This window comes from Nicotiana tabacum, chromosome 14 (assembly GCF_000715075.1).
Source record: "Nicotiana tabacum cultivar K326 chromosome 14, ASM71507v2, whole genome shotgun sequence".
In the NCBI taxonomy this organism is placed as follows: Eukaryota; Viridiplantae; Streptophyta; class Magnoliopsida; order Solanales; family Solanaceae; genus Nicotiana; species Nicotiana tabacum.
In genome coordinates this window covers 5,285,384-5,308,022 of record NC_134093.1, presented here as the reverse complement: position 1 = coordinate 5,308,022, position 22,639 = coordinate 5,285,384, and the positions used below count along the sequence as shown (strand labels likewise).

Sequence of the window (22,639 nt, the reverse complement as noted above, 5' to 3'; positions counted from 1 at the left end):
ATTTTTGAGGAAACATAAAAGTCTGAAAAATATTGATGTTTGGCATTGTTAGTACCGGCTCCCTATTTTGGTTCCGGAGACCGGCACAGGTTCATTATAATATTTATGACTTATCTGTGAAATTTGGTGAGAAACGGAGTTGGTTTGACGTGATTCGGATGACCAGTTGAGAAGATAGGAATTTTAAAGTGTTCTTGAGAATTTCATTAGATTTGGTGCTAAATTCGTAGTTCTAGGTGTTATTCTGGCAATTTGATCGCGCGAGAAAGTTCGTATGATGTGTTTCGACTTGTGTGCATGTTTGGTTTGGATCCCCGAGGGCTCGGGTGAGTTTCGGATAGGCCACGGGAAGTTTTGGATTTTGGAAAATCTGGTTTTCTGCAGATTCTGGTGTTCTCGCATGTTCTTCTTCGCGTTCACGAAGGTCCTCTCGCGAACGCAAAGAGTAAACTGATGAGGCCGAAATTTTGTTCTTCGCGAACACGAAGGCTTGGTCGCGCACGCGTAGTGTTAGGCATACCTGGGGGAGAGTCAGTGATCCTTCATCGCGAACGTGAGCAATGCCTCGCGAACGCGAAGGCCGAGGGGGGGGGGGGTAGTCATCGCGAACACGAACAATGTCTCGCGAACGTGAAGGCTTGGTAGCCAATGTTGTTTGTGAACGTGACAGTGGCCTCGCAAACACGATGCACACTGTCGCCCAGTGCATAAAACAGAATCAAACACGGGTTTAAGCCATTTCTTCAACATGTTTCAAGAACCAAACGGGTAAAGGCGATATTCAAGAGTCATTTTCTTCCTCAAAGTGTTGGTAAGTGATTCTAAACCATTTTCTTTCAATTACCCATTACACTTTATGAATTATCAACATAAAATCTAGAGTTTTCATGGTAGAATTAGGGGTTAGGGTAGAAACTAGGAATTTCAGAAATTTGGAATTTTAGACCTCAATTTGAGGTCGGATACCAAAACCAATTATATATTCGGGCTCGGGGGAGAATGGGTAAATGAATTTTATTCCGAACCTCGAGTTTTAACCAAGCGGGCCCGGGGTCAAATTTTCTACTTTTTGGAGGAAAATTTCGGAAATTTAATTTATGCAATATAATTGATTCCTTTAGCAATATTTGATATTATTGAGTCATTTTTTATTAGATACGAGTGGTTTGGAGGTGAATTTTATAGGAAAATCTATGATTGAGGATTAAGTGGCCTGTAGAGCAAGGTAATTGTTGTGTCTAACCCTGACTTGAGGGAATTATGAACCCTAGACTATTTGCTATGTAAAATTCATGTGAGAGGCATATATCTGAGGTGACGATTACTTATGCGCCGCCAATTTACTTATTTTCCACGTTTCTTCTGTTTTTCTTATAATGTCTTTTTCCTATGCCTAATTGCTACGTGTTTATACTAGTGTTGTTAAATTGATCGTTCTTATCATGTTTACGGATTTTCTGGTAATAATTGAGTATTTATTTCAAAGTTGAGATTGATATTGTGGAACCAAATATTGAAGTAAGGATTGTACTTGTTATTCTATCTCCCTGCTGTTATTTATGCATTGCATTATGGTAAGGGAGAATGTTAATGCACGGAGGGTGATGTTGTGCCATATTGTGAGTGCAAAAGCTTGAAGGGTGATGTCGTGCCATATTGTGAGTGTAAAAGTACGAAGGGTGATGTCGTGCCATATTGTGAGTGTTAATGCACGAAGGGTGATGTCGTGCCATGATATGAGAGTTAATGCACTAAGGGTGATGCCATGCCGTTTTTATTGATTTTTATGGTGAGATTGAGAGTAAAAGCACGAAGGGTGATGTCATGAATTTTTCCTTTACCGTATTCGTGCTCCTATTGATTCATATTATATTGGTTGTTTCAGTTCTCATTTTGCTGTAGCTCTTTACTTCGTATTTCCCCCCAGCATGTATCCCTTCCCGATAATTGTTGTCTTGTTCTTTATTACTGTTATTTGTATATACACTGTTAAATTGTACAGGTTGATTTGTAGGTGCCTTGTCTTAGCCTCGTCACTACTTCGTCAAGGTTAGGCTCGACACTTACCAGTACATGGGGTCGGTTGTACTGATACTGCACTCTACACTTTCCGTGTAGATTTTGGTACCGGCTTGGGTTGATCGAGATTTTGCTATTGGACCGCTATCTGGAGACTCAAGGTAGATCTGTCGGCGTTCACAGACCTTGAAATCCCCATCTATCTTTTCTGTTCTATTGTTTCTTTCATTCAGACAATTGTATTTCCTTCAGACTATTACTTGTAGTGAATTCTAGAATGTTCGTGAATTGTGACTCCAGATCCGGGTGGTAGTAAATTATACAGTTTTTATATTATTCCGCACTTATTACGTTTCTTCTTAACTAATTATTGTTAATTACTGAATGGAAATAAGGGCTTGGTTTAAAGAATTCTCTAACGTTGGCTTTCCTAGCAAGTGAAATGTTAGGCGCCATCACGGTCTCGATGGTGGGAATTCCGGGTCGTGACATATCCACACATGATAATTTCAAATACTTCCTTAACATGGTTGATGATTTTAGTAGGTCAACCTGGACTCTCCTCTTAAGCTGCAAAAGTAACATATTTCATGCTATTGAAGCATTTCTGTCTATGATTGAGAATCAATTTAGTACTTCTGTTACAACCATTATATCTGATAATGGTCTAGAATTGGTCAACAATGAAGCCATGACATACTTCCAAAAAAAAGGCATAGTACATCAGAAAACTTGACCAAACACACCACAACAAAATGGTGTGGTGAAAAGAAAACACGAATACCTACTTGAAACAGCAAGTACCTAACTTTACTAGTCCAAACTACCTATAAGGAACCGATGGAAGTGCACTCTACCAACCACCTACCTGATAAACAGACTCCCATCCACTATTCTTAATAACAAAAGCCCTTTTGATTTCCTGTACAACAAAAAGGCCAAATATTCACAACTTAAGAGTTTTGGTTGCTTATGCTACCCATGTACACTAAAGACTCACAAAGACAAACTTGAACCAAGAGCCACACCCCATGTGTTTGTAGGTTATCCCTTTGGTATAAAGGGTTACAAGGTCCTATACTTGGCCACAAAGAGAATACATATATCTAGAGATGTAGTATTTCATGAAAATACTTTTCCTTTTGCAGTTTCATCTGAACATTGTAGCTTTCCCTCTGTATTACATCTGATGAATTATAGTCCATCTTGTTCCCATTCTACTTCTGGGCCTTCAAATAATTGTAGCATATATGATAAGGATGCATCAATTTCATTCACTAGTAGACCTGTATCAAACAATACTGCACCTCTTTCTCCACGTAGTTCAATAACACCTAATCAAGATATGTCAAGTTCACACATGTTTTTAGAAACCAGTCCTGTTTCTCAGTTATCCACACATGCATAGTCCAATGAGTCTCAAGTCATTGAGTCTAACAATCTTCAAACAAATTCCTCAGAACCTAGAAGGTCAGGCAGAACACATAACACTCATGCACACCTCAAAGAATATATGTACCCTTTGCCAAACCTTCAACATCATGACACAGAACTGTCAGGACCCAAAATCCAAATAGCCGTGATGACACCTAACCTCACCTGCTAGGTAAGAAAAATAACAACAATCCGATTTAATTAATATTTAACTAACTCTAATACACTCCACAAGGACTGCTAGTACAAATCATGAGCTTCTAAGATTCAGAATTTACAAATCCGGTGTGAAAAAAAAGTACGTCATCTGCTGGAAATATACATGAAGAGATTTTTAAAAAATTTAAAGCTACCTAGAACACGAGGCAGTTGTGACTAGATCACAGGTACATCTTCAATGCTAGCTCCCACCATGTATAGCAGCATCAACATCAAAAATGAGCACGCAAGGTGCAAAAGTGTAGTATGAGTACAACCGACCCTATGTGCTCAATAAGTAACAAACCTAACCTTAGATTAAAAATAGTGACGAGTTGGAACAAGAGTCAGAGTCTACTCCAATAACCAGCAACTGTTCATAACAGTATAATAAATATAGTACAAGAAATAACCCAGCTAGTTCACAGTTACGGAAAGTAGGCATGCTTTTCAAGTATAACAGTAAATCCCAGATCTTTCACCTAAAACCTCAAAATATGAGTAAGTTTGTAAAACCGTAATTTTCTTTCCAAAAACCTTTCAAAAATAAATAATATGTTTCAATTTTTTTCCAGATAGCATGAGGGAAATTCATCTCTATGCCTACATGTCAATATAAAGATGAAATCATGAATGTCACCAAAATCGGGTAGCAAGATGAAATGCATCTCTATGCCTATATCTCAAGTGCGCATGTCAATTTCAATGCATCTCAATGATGAACATATGTACTCATATTCTCAGAATACTCAATCACTCAGTACTTTATATGGCCAATCCATCCCAGGGAAGATCCATCCCCAAATATATATATCACTGACAGATAGTTACTCAGTACTGTATAAGGCCAATCTAGCCCAGGGAAGATCCATCCCTCAATATAGATAATTAGGCAAGGTCCATGCCTGGGAAAGTCCATCCCAAATATATCAAATCAACTGCGCTCATTATGTGGGGTGCAGACATCGAAGGGGCTCCTTTAGCCCAAACATTATAATCCGCACGGACAACTCACGTGCCATAGTACCAATATCCGGATCCGCACGGACAACTCGAGCACACGGATAACTCACATGCTATAGTATCATTATCTAGATAATAAACAACATGGGAGCTCTCGAGGTACCCCCTCGTAGTCCCAAAAAGTAAATACACAGCAGGGGAGCTCCTGAGGTACCGCCTCGTAGTCCCAAAAGTAAATATGCAATAGGGGAGCTCCTGAGGTAGCGCCTCATAGTTCCAAAAGTAAATATGCAACATGGGAGCTCCCGAGGTACCTCCTCGTAGTCCCAAAAGTAAATATGCAATAGGGGAGCTCCAGAGGTACCGCCTAGTAGTCCCAAAAGTAAATACACCACTCATAACCTATGGAACGACGGATTTACAGCAAGGAATCCTACAGTTAAAGACCGAATACGAAATCAAGGAATCAGGTAATTCAACTAAGCATGTTGCATAAATTACAAGTAAGAGTTAAAACACGTAGACATGTGACATTAGGCTAAACATGATGACTACACAATTCCACGAAATCAATTATGTCACAGTTTCTACGGTGCACGCCCACACGGCCGTCACCTAGCATGTGCTTCACCCCCAAACAAATGATTTAACACATATTTTCGGAGTTTATATCCTCAGATCCAAGTTTAAAAATATTACTTACCTCGAACAAGCCGAATCCAATGACGAGCAAGATAAACAATACTTCAGAAATTCCATTTCGCACGTATCAACCTCTGAACGACTTCCTATCTCCTCAATTCCAAGCCGAACGATTCGAAACTAGTCAAACAACGTGCAAACTAATGAAAATTACACCAATGCTTACAATTTAATTTTTTTTTAAAATTCCCAACTCTACTCGAAAAGTTGGCAGTGGGGCGCATATCTCGAAATCCGACAAACTCACAATATCCAATAATCCATTCAATTACGAGTCAAACCATACTAGTTTCACTAAAATACGACTCCGAATCGACATTCAAATCCCAAAAATTTATTTTATGAAATTTCTACAATATTTCCCAAATTTCCATCTCAAAATACTAATTAAATGGTGCAAATAATGGAATATTCAGGTATATTAACCAAATCCGAGTTAGAATCGCTTACTCCGATGAATTACTTGACAATTCCACGAAATATCGTCACAAACCGAGCTCACATAGTCCAAATATGAAATAATGCTCTAACCCTCATTTATAAAGTACAACAATCTGATCTCCCATTGTGTTGACCGCACATTGTTTGTGCGGTCCGCATATTCCATGTTCCGCGACTGCAATCCATATTGTGCGGTTGCATATCAGTAGTGACTTCACTATCAGGCTTTAGTAAATTGGCCATAACTTTTGCTACAAATGTCCAAATGAAGAATTGTTTACTTTTCGGAAAACTAGACTCAAAGGGCTACAACTTTTGTTTTTGGATTATCTCCAAATTCCTTATGGATTAAAGGTTCGAAGTAAGACTATCAAACCTGCAGATTTTCCTTTCTGGAGCCGCACATTTTCCACTGCCTCCGCACTTTGGGAGTTCGCGGCCGCACATCCGCACTCCAAAAATGTTCCATTCGCACTTCAACTGCTCTAGGACATCATCAAAGTGCCGAAATGCCCAAACTTGTTCAAAACTCACCCTGAAACACACCCGAGGCGTTCGGGACCCCGTCCGAATATACCAACAAGTCTCGTAGCATACAACGGATCTACTCAAGGTCTCAAATCACACCTAACAATATTAAAATCATGAATCACACCTCAAATCAAACTTAATGAACTTCCAATCATCCAGCTTCCAAAACTCGTGCCGAAACGTATCAAATCAATCCTGAATGACTTCAAATTTTTTACACAAGTCATAAATGACATAACGAGGCTACTGAAATTTCCGGAACCACGATCCAAACCTGATATTATCAAAGTTAACTCCCGGTCAAACTTATGAACATTCCAAACCTTCAATTTCTAACTTTCGCCAATTGGCGTCGAAACCTTCTAGAAATATCCAAATGAAATTCCGGGCATACGCTCAAGTCCAAAATCACCATCTGGACCTGAAGGAATTATCAAAATTTCGATCCGAGGACGAATACTAAAAAGTCAAACTTGGTCAATTCTTTTAACTTAAAGCTTCACACATGCAATTCATTCTTCCGAACTAATTCTGAAACACCTGAAAACCAAAACCAATGATTCACACACGTCATAATACATCATATGAAACTATTCAAGAGTTCAAACAGTTGAAAGATGCGTAAATACTCAAAACGACTGGTCGGGTCGTTACAAGAACCTAGACACCACACTAATCACACGCCATTCAATGCATTTTGTAGCAGCAAACAACATGTTTCTTTCATCGTCTTGCATCTTTAAAGTCAGCAATTGCTTAGAAACATTTCACATAATTGTGAGCCATCTTCTTATGAGGAGGCATCTATGAATCCCGTATGGCAAATTGCAATGACACATGAATTTGAAGCTTTATACGCTAACCATACTTGGGATCTAGTTGAATTACCTGCAGGAAATAATGCTATAGGATGTAAATGGGTATACAAGATCAAACACAAGGAAAATGGAAGTGTAAAAAGATTCAAGGCAAGACTTGTAGTGAATGGATACACATAAGAAGCATGAATTGATTACACAAAAAACTTTTACATCAGTGGTGAAGTTGACCACAGTCAAAACACTAATCAGCATTACAGTAAAGAGAGGATGGGACCTTTATCAACTAGATGAAAACAATGCATTTCTTCATGGGGATCTACATGAATAAGTGTATATGGAAGTTCCATAAGGTCTAATGGTACCTAATGAAAATATAGTGTGCAAACTTAGGAAGTCATTATATAGTTTAAAACAAACTAGCACACAATGGTATAACAAATTGACAGAATCCTTGCATTCTAGGGGTTTCAAACATTCGGCTAGTGTTTACTCCTTGTTTTACAAGAAACAGGGGAACTTAGTAATTTTTGTGGCTGTATATGTAGATGATGTAATTCTTACTGGCACCAACATGGAGTAAATCAAAGAATTGAAGGCTATCCTGCACAATCAATTCAGGATAAAGGACCTTGGAAAATTACACTTCTCGGGGCTAGAGATGTTATACAAGTCTAATGGAGTACTGATTTTCTAGAAAACATTCACTATAGACATGCTAAAGGAGTATGATTTCTTGGCATATTCTACTATTACCTCTCCACTTGATTTTACTATTAAACTGAGGAGTGAAGAAGGAACCTTGTTCTCTGATCGAGGTATTACAGGAATCTAGTTGGAAAATTGAATTTCCTAACAAACACAAGGTTGGATATAGCCTATAGTGTACAACATTTGAGCTGGCTTATGAAGGAACCAGGGGAACCTCGTCTAAAGGCTGTTATACATGTTCTTAGATACTTAAAGAAAGATCCTACTTTAGGAATATTTTTGTCCAATGATCCAATCTATGCTATTAGTGCATATTATGACTCGAAGATACAAGATGAGCTAGTTACACTATACCACATTTCCACCTCTGCTCAATTGGCTGTCATTTCGACAAAGGCACTTATAGGGGTTAAACATTGTGATCTTCTCGGCAAGTTGGCAGTGAGTCCCTCACCTCCAACTTGAGAGGGGGAGGGGAGGGTATTGGGAATGGTTGATGTAATATTTATTTGTATCTTAGTTGTGTAGTTGATTAGTCAATATCAGTATTTTAAAAGGCATTTCTGGGATTCACCCGGGGCTCGCCCCTGGGCGGGGCACTTGCAAAACGCCCTGGGGCTCATGTATGGGGCATAGTTCTGTGAGGCTTACGCCCCAAACGCCCGACCGTACGCCCTAAACACGCCTAACGACCAACGCTCGGGGCTCGCCTAACAGTTCTAACTCAAATCACGTGTCGAATTTCCTAATTAATATCGTTGACCTTCAAAATTCTTTAACAAATTAATGATAAAAGTTTTATTTATCGATAGAAATATGAAGATTGAGCATAACTCTAATAATGAGACATAGTATTGCGAGTTTATATCTTCACTTGTTATTGGCGTATCTTAGTTCATTTGTCCCTCCTTGTTATACACTTTTATTAATTTGATATCTTAAACTAATTTGTATTTATTCATGAAGGAGTAATATTTTAATTATCGTACTAAAAAGATTTTATTAATTATTTACTTTTAGGAAGGTAAAATATGGAGTTTGATCATTTTTTAAAGATATTGTAAGTTTTTAATTATTTGAAAGTTAAAGACGCTATACGTGATTTGTATGCATTAGTTATACTTAAGAATCATGCTAGATGTTTTTTTTCTAGGAGTTCCTTTAATTTTATTTTAATTTTTAACTTTTAATTTATATTTTATATTTTTTGTGTTATTATGTTATTTTATTAATTTATAAATTAAAAATTTTAAAGATCCATGGGGCTTAAGCCCCCCTTCCCCCGCGCGCCTCTAGGCTTACGCCTCGCCCCATATCAAGTAAAACGCCCCGCCTCACGCCCCCGCCTTTTAAAATATTGCTTGTAAGTAGCGTATAATAGATTGTTTGACTTGGTTTTTGTGGGGATGGAGCGCGCGCGCGCGTTGTGCACACACACACATACATATATATATATATATATATATATATATATATATATATATATATATATATATATATATATATATATATATATATATATATATATTCCATATATTTATAGTCTTCTTCAATGTTTATGTAATTTTACCCATTTATAAATATTTACTGTCATTATATTATTTTATAAAATATTAAAAATTAAATACTTACGGGGCTTACGCCTCGCTGAGGCATTTGTAAAATGCCTCGCCTTACGCCCACGCCTTTTAAAACACTGGTCAATATTAATCAATATAGTTGAACTAGTTAGAATGACAATTTTGTAATTAGGATATTTTCTCTTACACTCTTACACATGTGTATATATACATTTTGTAGAAGTGGAAATAACACTGAGTTCTTTTCTCCCAATTTCTCTGTCTTCTAGAACCTTCTAGATACTTTGATGTTTCTGATCTCTAATTTTGACATTATTTATTGAACAGTTATATATAGTTATCTGTTACGTGATCTGATAATATAAAACTTTGTTTATATATCTTATGTGGTTTGCGAGCTATTGTACATTCAATAGGTTACCTAGTATGCACCCGAAGAGTGGCGGCAGTGGGTTTCCCTAGAAATTAAAAAAAAAGTTTTTAGACCCACTTCGAATTAAATTGAATCTTCAATAAAAACAAAAAGGAATGTTTTTAACATAAGAACCAACTATAAAAGATATTTCATATGACTAGAAAGTTGGAACAACAACATGATAATGCTCTTTCTACTCTTTGTAGCCTTTCCTTTCGTTCTTATTTTCCTTCTTTCTAAATCCAAGAATGGTGGAAAAACCACACTGCCACCAGGTCCTATAGGCTTACCATTCATTGGAAATTTGCATCAATATGATACTTTAAACCCTCATCTCTATTTTTGGAAACTTTCCAAAAAATATGGGACAATATTCTCCTTAAAACTTGCTTCTGCTCAAATGGTTGTAGTTTCTTCAGCAAAATTAGCAAAAGAAGTATTGAAAACACAAGATTTAGTTTTTTGTAGTAGACCGTCTATTCTTGGACAACAAAAATTGTCTTACTATGGTCGTGATATTGTTTTTGCACCTTACAATGATTATTGGAGAGAAATGAGAAAAATTTGTGTTCTTCATCTTTTTAGTCTAAAGAAAGTTCACTTGTTTACTCCAATTCGTGAAGATGAAGTTTTTAGAATGATTAAGAAAATATCAAAACAAGCTTCTACTTCACAAATTACTAATTTGAGTAATTTAATGATTTCATTAACTAGTACTATTATTTGTAGAGTTGCTTTTGGTGTTAGGTTTGAAGAAGAAGCACATGAAAGGAAGAGATTTGATTTTCTTTTGGCTGAGGCACAAGAAATGATGGCTAGCTTCTCTGTCTCTGATTTTTTTCCTTCTTTAAGTTGGATTGATAAATTAAGTGGATTTACAGATAGACTTGAGAGGAATTTCAAGGATTTGGATAATTTTTATGAAGAACTCATTGAGCAACATCTCAATCCCAATAGGCCAAAATATATGGAAGGAGATATTGTTGATCTTTTGCTACAATTGAAGAAAGAACAATCAACACCAATTGATCTTACTTTGGAGGATATAAAAGGAATTCTCATGGTAATTTCCCTAACTTACCTACTTTAGACGTGCTCGAACATACAATATATATATATATATATATATATATATATATATATATATATATATATATATATATATATATACCTGCTTACGCACGTAGAGGTGTTAAATGAACATGCTGGACCATATATGGACAAGGTCAAAACAGGCCGTGATCCAACCCAACAAAGTTTAATCGAATCAAAATGGGCCTCGTCAAGATAAGTTAAATGATGAGTCATAACCCAATATGCTCGACATGACCCAACCTACCCTCCCTTTTTATTTTGCTTTTTGAATAAAAATTGAAAGTTAGACTTATTTTTCTTAAGTTATTAGTTTAAGTTCTTACAAATCTTCATAATTCTCAATCTCCAAAGTTCATAATCATCCTTTTTGTTCCTCAATATAGAAAACTTTATTCTTTTAGACTCAAATTACTTGTACTTGTAAGTAACGTATAATAGATTGTTTTGATTAGTGTTTTGTGGGGATGGAGCACACATATATATACTTTTCTTCAATATTTATGCAATTTACATGTTTATAAATATTAATTGTCATTATATTATTTTATAAAATATTAAAAATTAAATACCTATGGGGCTTACGCCCCGCTGAGGCATATGTAAAACGCCCCACCTTACGCCCGGGCCTTTTAAAACACTGACTCTTCTACTTGGCATCAGAGATTAATTCAATTTTTTCAAGGTTTTCATCTTTCAATAGAATTTCTCTGTATATGTAGAGCAGTCTACTTTAAGACGGTCTTTTTATTTATATTTATGACACATGATGCATAAATTTGAACTGCAACAATAAATTTTATTGTTTGTCATTAAATCTTAAAACGTAGAGAGAGTATAAATATTCGGAGTTGGTAAAATTTTACCTATCTATAATCTACCGCTATCAAGACGAATTAATGAAGTAAAAGTAGATTAATCCTCTCCTTCAAGTTAATACATTGACATGAGTTGCTAGTTTGATTACATAATGTAAAATAATTTTGTTGTTTAAAGTGATTTAATGAAAAACTGAAGCTCTCTTCTTCCTTAAAATAAAATAACTAGTCAAAACACTTTTTTGTGACGAATCGCGGAATTTGCTACCAAAATATTTATTTGGTGGCGATTAAACTTGCCGTAAAATAGCAGAAAAACAAAAGAAAATAAGAAAATGCACTTTCTGTTGGGGAATCATCTTGAATTCCTATTTTATGGCCCTATAATAACAAGAAACAAGGAACGGTCGTAGCGAAACAATGACTATTGTTCATTAGATCGTTTTTTGTGAGCCCGAAATATTTTAGAAAATTCGGGACCAGTTACCCTAATTCATGCAGATGGCGTGGACTATAGCACACGAAAATCTAGGAATCGCCCTGAATTCCCGTTTTATAGTCTTAAACGCTAAAAACGAGGAGCGATCATGGTTGTAATGACCCGACCAGTCGTTTTGAGCTCTAGCGCGTTATTCAACGGTTTGAGATATCGAGTAGCTTCATTCCAGGTGATATGACTTGTACGTATGGTCGGAATTAAATTTCGGGAAGTTCAGAGTTGATTTGGAAAGAAAAATTTAAATTTGGAAACTTTAAGTTAGAAGAGATGACCAAACTTTGACTTTTTAGTAGACGACCTCAGAATCGAGATTTGCAGGTTTCAATAGGTTCGTATGATGATTTTGGACTTAGGCGTATGTCCGAATTGAGTTTTGGATGACTCGGGAGCGTTTCGGCGCCTATTGTGGAAGTTGGCATTTTGGAAGAATTTTATAAATTTGGGTTGAAGTACATTTCAATGTTATCGATGTCCATTTGGGATTCCGAGTCTGGGAGTAGCTCCGTATAATGATTCTGGTATTGGGAGTGCGTCCGAAAGTGGATTCAGAGGTCCGTAGATCATTATGGAGTCATTTGGCGAAAGTTGGAAATTTGAATAATTTTGAGAAGTTTGACCGAGAGTGGACTTTTTGATATAGGGGTCGAATTCCGATTCTGAAAGTTGGAGCAGGTCCGAAATATCAATTATGACTTGTGTGCAAAATTTGAGGTCAATCGGACTTGATTTGATAGGTTTCGGCATCAGATGTGGGAGTTAGAAGTTCAATAGTTTATTAGGCTTGAATCGATGCACAATTCATGATTTCAATGTTGTTTGTTGCGATTTGAGGCCTCGAGCAAGTTCGTGTTGTGTTTTGGGACAGGTTGGTATAATTGGACGGTGTCCCGGGGGTCTCGGGTGTGTTTCGGGGTGGTTTCGGATCGAATTTGGATGAAAAGTTGTTGCTGGTTTGCTGGTTCTGGTTTTGTTCTTCGCGAACGCGAAGGGAGTCCCGCATTTGCGAAGAAGAAAAATGGTGGCTGCTATCTTGTGCTTCGCGAATGCGAACAGTGGGTCGCGAATGCGAAGAGGAGTTTTGAGGCTGCTGGGTTTTGGCCTTCGCGAACGCAATGTGTAGTTCGCGAACGCTGAGGGATTGACTGAGGAAACTACGCGAACGCGAAGGGTCAATTGCGAATGCGTAGAAGAAAGGAGGAGACGGGCCTAAGGCCATTTGGCCTACGCGAATGCAATGGCTTAAACGCGAACGTGAAGCCTTGCATGGACAGGCCTTCGCGAACGCGACACTGATCATGCAAACGCGAAGGGGAAATGCTGGAGCATAACCCATTATGCTCAACATGACCAAACCTACCCTCCTTTTTCATTTTGCTTTTTGAATAAAATTTGAAAGGTAACTTATTTTTCTTAAATTATTAGTTTAAGTTTTTTTAAATCTTCGTAATTCTCAATCTCAAAGTTGATTTTGTATGTTTGATTTTGGATTGCAATTTGGCCATCATGTTACACCAATTGATTATTTGTAATCCAATAGTTTGATGAGTCATTTCAAGTTGAAGCACTCGGGTCAAGTCAACAAATTGGTCAACACTAAGCCCCTTTAAACTTGGTTGGGAGGATAACTAAAAGATGGATTGATTTTGCTACTTCTAATGTACAAGTAAATAGCACAAATGTGTTATTATTGCCTTAAGAATTTTTCATGAATTTACAACTTTTATTTTCTTTTTCTTGTAGAATGTGTTGGTTGCAGGATCAGACACTAGTGCAGCTGCTACTGTTTGGGCAATGACAGCCTTGATAAAAAATCCAAAAACCATGAAAAAAGTTCAATCAGAAATCAGAAAATCAATAGGGAAGAAAGGAATTGTAAATGAAGAAGATGTCCAAAACATGCCTTATCTCAAAGCAGTGATAAAGGAAATATTTAGATTGTATCCACCAGTTCCACTTCTAGTTCCAAGAGAATCAATGGAAAAAACCATATTAGAAGGTTATGAAATTCGGCCAGGAACCATAGTTCATGTTAACGCTTGGGCTATTGCGAGGGATCCTGAAATATGGGAAAATCCAGAAGAATTTATACCTGAGAGATTCTTGAATAGCAATATCGATTACAAGGGTAAAGATTTTGAGTTAATTCCATTTGGTGCAGGCAGAAGAGGTTGCCCAGGTATTCAATTGAACCCACAATATTTTTAGGGGAAGTTACACGTTTTGTCGCTCGGCCAAAAAAACATTTACAGCCGCTAACTAATATACATATTTTCAAAAGGCTCAGAATCTTGAATCTATAAAAATTAAATCTTGGATCTGTCTCTGCAGGTATTGCACTTGGGGTTGCATCAATGGAACTTGCATTGTCAAATCTTCTTTATGCATTTGATTGGGAGTTACCTTTTGGAATGAAAAAAGAAGACATTGACACAAACGCCAGGCCTGGAATTACCATGCATAAGAAAAACGAACTTTATCTTATCCCTAAAAATTATCTATAGATTATATTGAGACGTGGATCTCAATTTAGTTCTGTGAGGTCAGCTAAACTTATTGTTTTTGGCTCGAATGTGTCAAAGACGACCCTATCTGTTGCGAAAATATTACTTTTAGTGGCGACCGATTTCGCCGTCAAAGAGTTTTTTAAAGTTTAAATTAAGCAAATCTCACTAGTAATTGCTCAAATATATAACGCTAGTCCATTACCAATACCATGATGAGAATACCAAATACATTTATCATCATAATTAGTAGAATCTTTTATGGCCATTATAGAAAATAAGCAATTCAACAATATACATTTCAAGGTATTTACACTTGAACAAGAAAGAATCATTTTAATATTTTTCAACTAATAATAGAATACTGAAATCGAAGAAATAGAGCAAAGCTTTACTTCTATAACTTGATATTAAGGGAAAAAAGGTTTTAAGAAAATAGGACGTTATTTAGAAACATATGACAGAATACTCTTCTACTTGGCATCAGAGATTAATTCAATTTTTTCAAGGTTTTCATATTTCAATAGAATTTCTCTGTATATGTAGAGCAGTCTACTTTAAGACGGTCTTTTTATTTATATTTATGACACATGATGCATAAATTTGAACTGCAACAATAAATTTTATTGTTTGTCATTAAATCTTAAAACGTAGAGAGAGTATAAATATTCGGAGTTGGTAAAATTTTACCTACCTATAATCTACCGCTATCAAGACGAATTAATGAAGTAAAAGTAGATTAATCCTCTCCTTATCAAGTGAATACATTGACATGAGTTGCTAGTTTGATTACATAATGTAAAATAATTTTGTTGTTTAAAGTGATTTAATGAAAAACTGAAAGCTCTCTTCTTCCTTAAAATAAAATAACTAGTCAAAACACTTTTTTGTGACGAATCGCGGAATTTGCTACCAAAATATTTATTTGGTGGCGATTAAACTTGCCGTAAAATAGCAGAAAAATAAAAGAAAATAAGAAAATGCACTTCCTGTTGGGGAATCATCCTGAATTCCTATTTTATGGCCCTATAATACCAAAAAATAAGGAACGGTCGTAGCGAAACAATGACTATTGTTCATTAGATTGTTTTTTGTGGGCCCGGAATAGTTTAGGAAATTCGGGACCTATTGCCCGAATTCATGCAGATGGCATGGACTATAGCACACGAAAATCTAGGAATCGTCCTGAATTCCCGTTTTATAGTCTTAAACGCCAAAAACGAGGAGCGATCATGGCTGTAACGACCCGACCAGTCATTTTGAGCTTTAGCGCGTCATTCAGCGGTTCGAGTTATTGAGTAGCTTCATTTCAGGTGTTATGACTTGTACGTGTGGTCGGAATTAAATTTCGGGAAGTTCGGAGTTGATTTGGAAAGAAAAATTTAAATTTGGAAACTTTAAGTTAGAAGAGTTGACAAAACTTTGACTTTTGAGTAGACGACCTCAGAATCGAGATTTGAAGGTTCCAATAGGTTCGTATGATGATTTTGGACTTAGGCGTATGTCCGAATCGAGTTTTGGATGACTCGGGAGCATTTCAGCGCCTATTGTGGAAGTTGACATTTTGGAAGAATTTTATAAATTTGGGTTGAAGTACATTTCAATGTTATCGATGTTCATTTGGGATTCCGAGTCTGGAAATAGCTCTGTATAATAATTTTGGTATTGGGAGTGCGTCCGGAAGTGGATTCAGAGTTCCGTAGATCATTTTGGAGTCATTTGGCGAAAGTTGGAAATTTGAATAATTTTGAGAAGTTTGACCGGGAGTGAACTTTTTGATATCGGGGTCGGATTCCGATTCCGGAAGTAGAAGCAGGTCCGAAATATCAATTATGACTTGTGTGCAAAATTTGAGGTCAATCGGACTTGATTTGATAGGTTTCGGCATCGGATGTGGGAGTTAGAAGTTCAATAGTTTATTAGGCTTGAATCGATGCGCAATTCATAGTTTCGATGTTGTTTGTTGCGATTTGAGGCCTCGAGCAAGTTCGTATTGCGTTTTGGGACAGGTTGGTATAATTGGACGGTGTTCCGGGGGCCTCGGGTGTGTTTCAGGGTGATTTTGGATCGAATTTGGATGAAAAGTTGCTGCTGGTTTGCTGGTTCTGGTTTTGTTCTTCGCGAACGCGAAGAGAGTCCCGCATTCGCAAAGAAGGAAAATGGTGGCTGCTATCTTGTGCTTCACGAATGCGATCAGTGGGTCGCGAACGCGAAGAGGAGTTTTGAGGCTGCTGGGTTTTGGCCTTCGCGAACGCAAGGTGTAGTTTGCGAAGGCGGAGGGATTGACTGAGGAAACTACGCGAATACGAAGGGCCAATCGCGAACGCGTAGAAGAAAGGAGGAGACGGGCCTAAGGCCATTTGTCCTATGCGAACGCGATGGCTTAAACCCGAACGTGAAGCCTTGCATGGACAGGCCTTCGCGAACGCGACACTAGTCATGCAAACGCGAAGGGGAAATGCTGGGGCAGGAATATTTGGCCTTCGCGAACGCAAAGAAAAACGGGTATGAGCAGTGTTCTGTTAAAGACGGGGGTTGGACTCATTTCCACCCCATTTCTTCATGGGAGCCGATTTTGGGGACGATTATTTATCACCATTTTCACCATCAATCATGAGGTAAGTGATTCCTACTAGTTGTGAGTTAAATACAAGGTTTATATATGGATTTAGACATGAAAATTTGTAGAAATTTGGAGTTTTGAAGAAAAACCTAGAAATTGGTATTTTTGATTTTTCACTACGAAAATGCTTATGGAATTGAATAGAAATTATATATTTGAGTTCTTGAGATTATGGGTAACGTTTTCATCCGAAAATTTCCGGAATCCGGCCACGTGGGCCTAGGATGAATTTTAAGAATTTTACCATTTTGGGTTGAGTAATTTATTTAATAGCCTAAATTCGAATTATTAGACATGTATTAATTATTTTGTATAAAATTTGGATAGTTTCAGATTTTTCGGCATCGAATTGAGGTTTTTACGCGACATTTTGATCAGAAAGTGGACTTCGAGACAAGGTAAGTCTCTTGTCTAATCTTGTGAGGGAAAAATTACCCCATAGATGATTAAATTAAATAATTGTACTAATTGCGGGGGCTACGTACGAACGAGGTGACGAGAGTCTGTGCGTCGCTACTACTTATGCTAAAAGTCTGGGTAGATTAGGACTCAAATCATGAATTACTTGTGTAAATTATATTCTTTGTTTAATTAAAATTATTTGATATATATATATATATATATATATATAGTTAGGGAATAATACTAAAAGATAAAAATTTCATATGCTTAATTTTCTGTTTAAATTAATTAATTATTAAAAGAATTTGTTCATCCTCTCGAATTGATCTTATAATAAATATACTCTCCTTCCGGAGGTACATAAGAAAATGTCCTCCTTTTTTTGTGGAGCGAGACGAACGCCTCGGTAGGATAGATACATCTATGGATCGTGCCGCACATCCGTCGGCAGTGTACACGACATTATAGATCGGGTCGTACGACCTCGACAGAAAACGTGCCTAATAATAATAATTATATGATACTTTGCTATTTTTAATTGCAGCTTGTGAATTTAAATTAATAGATTGGGAATTCTTGCATTTGAAGGAATTTAATTATTTCTGCTGGTTAAACAAAATTATTGTTAACTCTGTGAATCATGTTGATTTAGATATTCTATTTTTATTTAAATTATCATTATTGACCCTTAGTGAGTGTCAAAGTCAGCCATCTCGTCTCTACCACTTCGAGATTAGGCTTGATACTTGCTGGGTACACGTTATTTACGTATTCATGTTGCACTTACTGCTCATTTTATTGTGCAAGTACATATATATTTAGCGGTCTTGTGGGTGCAGAGGTGTGATTAAAATGTGGGGACTTAGGTGAGCTGCATTCTGTATTACGATCCGCAACCAACAGAGTCTTCTTCAGAGTTGTGAGCATCTGATTTTTGCCCCACATATGAAATTACTCCTAAAAAATAATTCAAAAATAATTTTAATTGTTTTATGAATTTTAAAAGTTTTTCTTTATTTATTTTGCATTTATTCACATTGTTTATGCATGTTAGGAATATCGTAAATCATAAAAATCATAAAAAATATCCAAATCTTAATTTCATAGCATTATAGATTTTAAATTGCATTTTTAGAATTTAATTATATTGTTAAATGCATTATATAAATATCTAAAAACAAAAAAAAAGATGCATTCTTAGATTAGTTAATTAATTAGGTCATTAGCCAAGTAGTGAGTAAAATATATAGAATAGTTTAGCCACGCAAATTAATTTTAATTAAAATTTGAGTCCAAAGTGACTAATTTTGTAATTGTTTCAAGGCCATACCTGTAGAAGCCCAATCCACCCCATAGTCTGGCCCATACTCTTCTCCCCCACTTTATTAGAGGAGACCCTAATTTCACCCCTCCCCGAAGATCAGAGACAGAGATGGACAGGACCCCATTTTTACAAAACCCTAGCCGCCTCCTAAATTCCCTTTCTAATCTCACAGATCTCTCACTATCACATCTAGATACACCCATGAAATCTGTCATCTGATATTCTCACAAACACACCTACGAAAATGCTGAAAATTTCAGACGCATAGAGGAAGAGCATCTGAAAATAAAGCTTGGATTTTCTAATTTTCAAAATCAGATTTGAGAAACCAAAGTTTCAAAAAAACAAAAAGTGAAGTAGAGCTTCTTTCCTTTTTTCCCTACATAACCAATTCCTATTCTTCCAAAGTTTGTTCCTTCACTTTCCTTTTCATTTTCTAACTCCACATTCTTATCACTAAGGGTTGTGACTAGTAAGGTTTATTAATAAATTTAAAGATTAACGACCAAGAGTTGCTTTGAGTGAAAAAAGGCAAGAGAGGCGAGAACATTAGAGGAAAAAGCCAAATTTGAATTCTTCTAATCTTTGTTCAAGATGTTTCAAACACGTAGTTATAGTGAAAGGAGGCGAGCTATGACTCAACAACTTAAAAAGTAGAACTTATTTTAGGAGATACGAGGCCGGTCACCTGAATATTATGTAGATGGCATGGACATAGCACACGGAAATAAGGGAATCATCCCGAATTCCTATTTTATAGCCCTAAAATGCCCAAAAAATGAGAAATGATCATGGCGAAGCGACGACTATTGTTCATTAGATCGTTGTTGATGGGCCTGCAAAAGTTTAAGAGATTCGGGGCCGGCCGGCCGAATTTGTGTAGATGGCGTGGACTGTAGCACAAAAAAATCAAGGAATCGTCCTCAATTCCCTTTCTATGTCCCTAAAGCACCAAAAACGAGGAACGGTCATGGCGAAGCGATGACCATTCTTCATTAGGTCATTTTTTATGGACCCACAAAATTAAGGAGATTCCAGACCGGTCTCCCGAATTCATGCAGATGGCGTGGACTATAGCACACGAAAATCTGGGTATCATCTTGAATTCCAGTTATATGGCCCTAAAGAGCCAAAAAATGAGGAACGGTCATAGTTATGGGGTAACTATTGTTCATTAGGTTGTTTTTGATGGTCCCCCAAAATATTATGAGATCAAGGGCCGGTCGCCCGAATTCATACAGATGGCGCGGACTATACCACACAAAAATCTAGGAATTGTATTGAATTCCTGTTTTATGGCCCTAAAATGCTAAAAATGAGCAAAGATTATGGCGTATCGATGACTATTATTCACTATGTCGTTTTTATGGACCCGTAAAATTTTAGGAGATTCGGGGTTGGTCTCCCGAATTCTTGCAGATGTCATGGATTATAGCACATGAAAATCTAAAAATCGTCATAAATTCTTATTTTATGGCCCTAAAACGCTAAAAAATGAGAAACGGTCATGGCTAAGCGGTGACTATTGTTCATTAGATCATTTTGATGGGCTTGTAAAATTTTAGTAGATTCGAGATCGGTCGCCCGAATTCATGCAGATGGCGTGGACTATTCCATATGAAGATTTGGGAATCGTATTTAATTCCCATTTTATGACCCTAAAATACCAAAAATCAAGGAGAGGTCATGGCGAAGCGATGACTATCATTCATTAGGTCGTTTTTTATGGTCCTGTAAAAATTTAGGGAATTCGGTGCTGGTTGCCCGTATTTTTGCAGATGGTGTAGACTATAGCACATGAAAATCTAGGAATCGTTCTGAATTCGTGTTTTAAGACCCTAAAATACCGAAAACAATAAAAGGTCATGGCGAAGCGATGACTATTGTTCATTAGGTCGTTCTTATGGACCCATAAATTTTAGGAGATTCGGGGGCAGTCGCTCAAATTCTTGTAGATGGCGTGGACTATAGAACACAAAAATCTAGGAATCATCCTGAATTCCTGTTTTATGGCCCTAAACACCAAAAATAAAGGAACGGTCATGGCTAAGCGGTGACTATTATTCATTAGGTCATTTTTTATAGGCCCAAAATTTTAGGAAATTTTGGGTCGGTTGCTCGAATTCATGCAGATGGCATGGACTATAGCACACGATAATCTAGGAATCGTTCTGAATTCTAATTTTATGGCCCTAACCGAAAAAATGAGGAAAGGTCATGGAGAAGCACACGAACATGTGGTAATCGTCCTGAATTCTTATTTTATGGCCCTAAAACGCCAAAAAATGAGGGACGATCATTGTGAAGCGATAACTATTATTCATTAGATTATTTTTTAAAGGGCTCACAAAATTTTAAGATATTCAGGGTCGGCCGCCAGAATTCATGTAGATGGCGTGGACTATATCACACAAAAATTTTGGAATTATCCTGAATTCCTATTTTATGGCACTAAAATGCATAAAAATAATAAAAAACCATGGGAAAGTGATGACTATTGTTAATTAGGTCGTCCTTGATGGTCCCGCAAAACTTTAGGAGATTCGGGGCCGGTCGCTTGAAGTCATGCAAATGGCATGGACTATAACACACAAAAGTCTAGGAATCATCCTGAAATGATGTTTTATGGTCCTAAAACACCAAAAAATGATTAACGGTCATGGCTATGCGGTGATTGTTGTTCATTACGTCATTGTTTATGGCCCCATAAAAGTTTAGGAGATTCGAGGTTGGTCGCCCGAATTCATGCAGATGGCATGGACTATAGCACACGAAATTCTGAAAATCGTCTTGAATTACTATTTTATGGCCCTAAAATGCCAAAAGCAAAGAGGAACAGTCTTGCAGATTAATGGCCACCTGCCCGAATTCATGTAGATGGCATTGACTATATCACATGAAAATTTAAGAACTCCTGAATTCCTGTTTTATGGAACCTAAAACGCCAAAAAATAAGGAAGGGTCATGACGAAGCGATGACTATTGTTCATTAGGTCGTTTTGATGGTCCCGCAAAATTTTATGAAATTCGGAGCCGGTCGCTTGAAATCATGCATATGGCATGGACTATAACACACGAAAATCTAGGAATCCAAAGGCGGATGTAGTGAGTTATCGGCGGGTTCAACTAAACCCATAACTTTCGACGCGCGGTAAAACTTTATGGGAAAAAAATAAAAAATAGAAAAATTTACATCTGGTAATTGAAAAATAACTACAGTTTTAAAAGTAATCGAAATTTAGCTAATTTTTCATGTAAAGATAAAATTTGAACAAAAACATCCATAAAAATCCAGAAATATTCCAGCATAATATGATGGATTTCTAATTTTTTACATATGAGATTCCAACATAATGTGCTGGAATTTCATAATATGATGGAGTTCTAACATTTATAATATGCTAGAAGTTTATACGTAAGAGCTCCATATAATTATCCCACATATTATGGTGGAACTTTAAATGTTCAAGCAAAACATTGGCGATTTATTATAATGACTTTGCAAACGTTGGGCTATTTTTCGATTGCCAGCCCGAAAAATGGCTAGCCCGTGCTATTTTCACAAAAT

At 36.8% G+C, this 22,639-nt stretch overlaps 1 protein-coding gene across 1 annotated transcript; it reads left to right on the top strand.

The window, feature by feature from the left end:
* The first annotated feature begins 9,938 nt into the window (after positions 1-9,938).
* LOC107818394 (6,7,8-trihydroxycoumarin synthase) lies at positions 9,939-14,857 on the top strand. The gene is made up of 3 exons (XM_075229251.1): positions 9,939-10,875; positions 13,962-14,397; positions 14,550-14,857. Exons 1-3 carry the CDS (start codon positions 9,991-9,993, stop codon positions 14,720-14,722), a joined length of 1,494 nt encoding a protein of 497 aa, XP_075085352.1. The 5' UTR covers positions 9,939-9,990; the 3' UTR covers positions 14,723-14,857.
* The last annotated feature ends 7,782 nt before the right edge of the window (positions 14,858-22,639 follow it).

Excerpts from the sequence above, each read along its gene's own strand:
- LOC107818394 (XM_075229251.1), top strand. The coding sequence starts at position 9,991 with ATGATAATGCTCTTTCTACTCTTTGTAGCCTTTCCTTTCGTTCTTATT. Across the intron at positions 10,876-13,961 it reads ATATAAAAGGAATTCTCATG|AATGTGTTGGTTGCAGGATC; the intron begins GTAATTTCCCTA and ends TTTTTCTTGTAG. Across the intron at positions 14,398-14,549 it reads AGGCAGAAGAGGTTGCCCAG|GTATTGCACTTGGGGTTGCA; the intron begins GTATTCAATTGA and ends CTGTCTCTGCAG.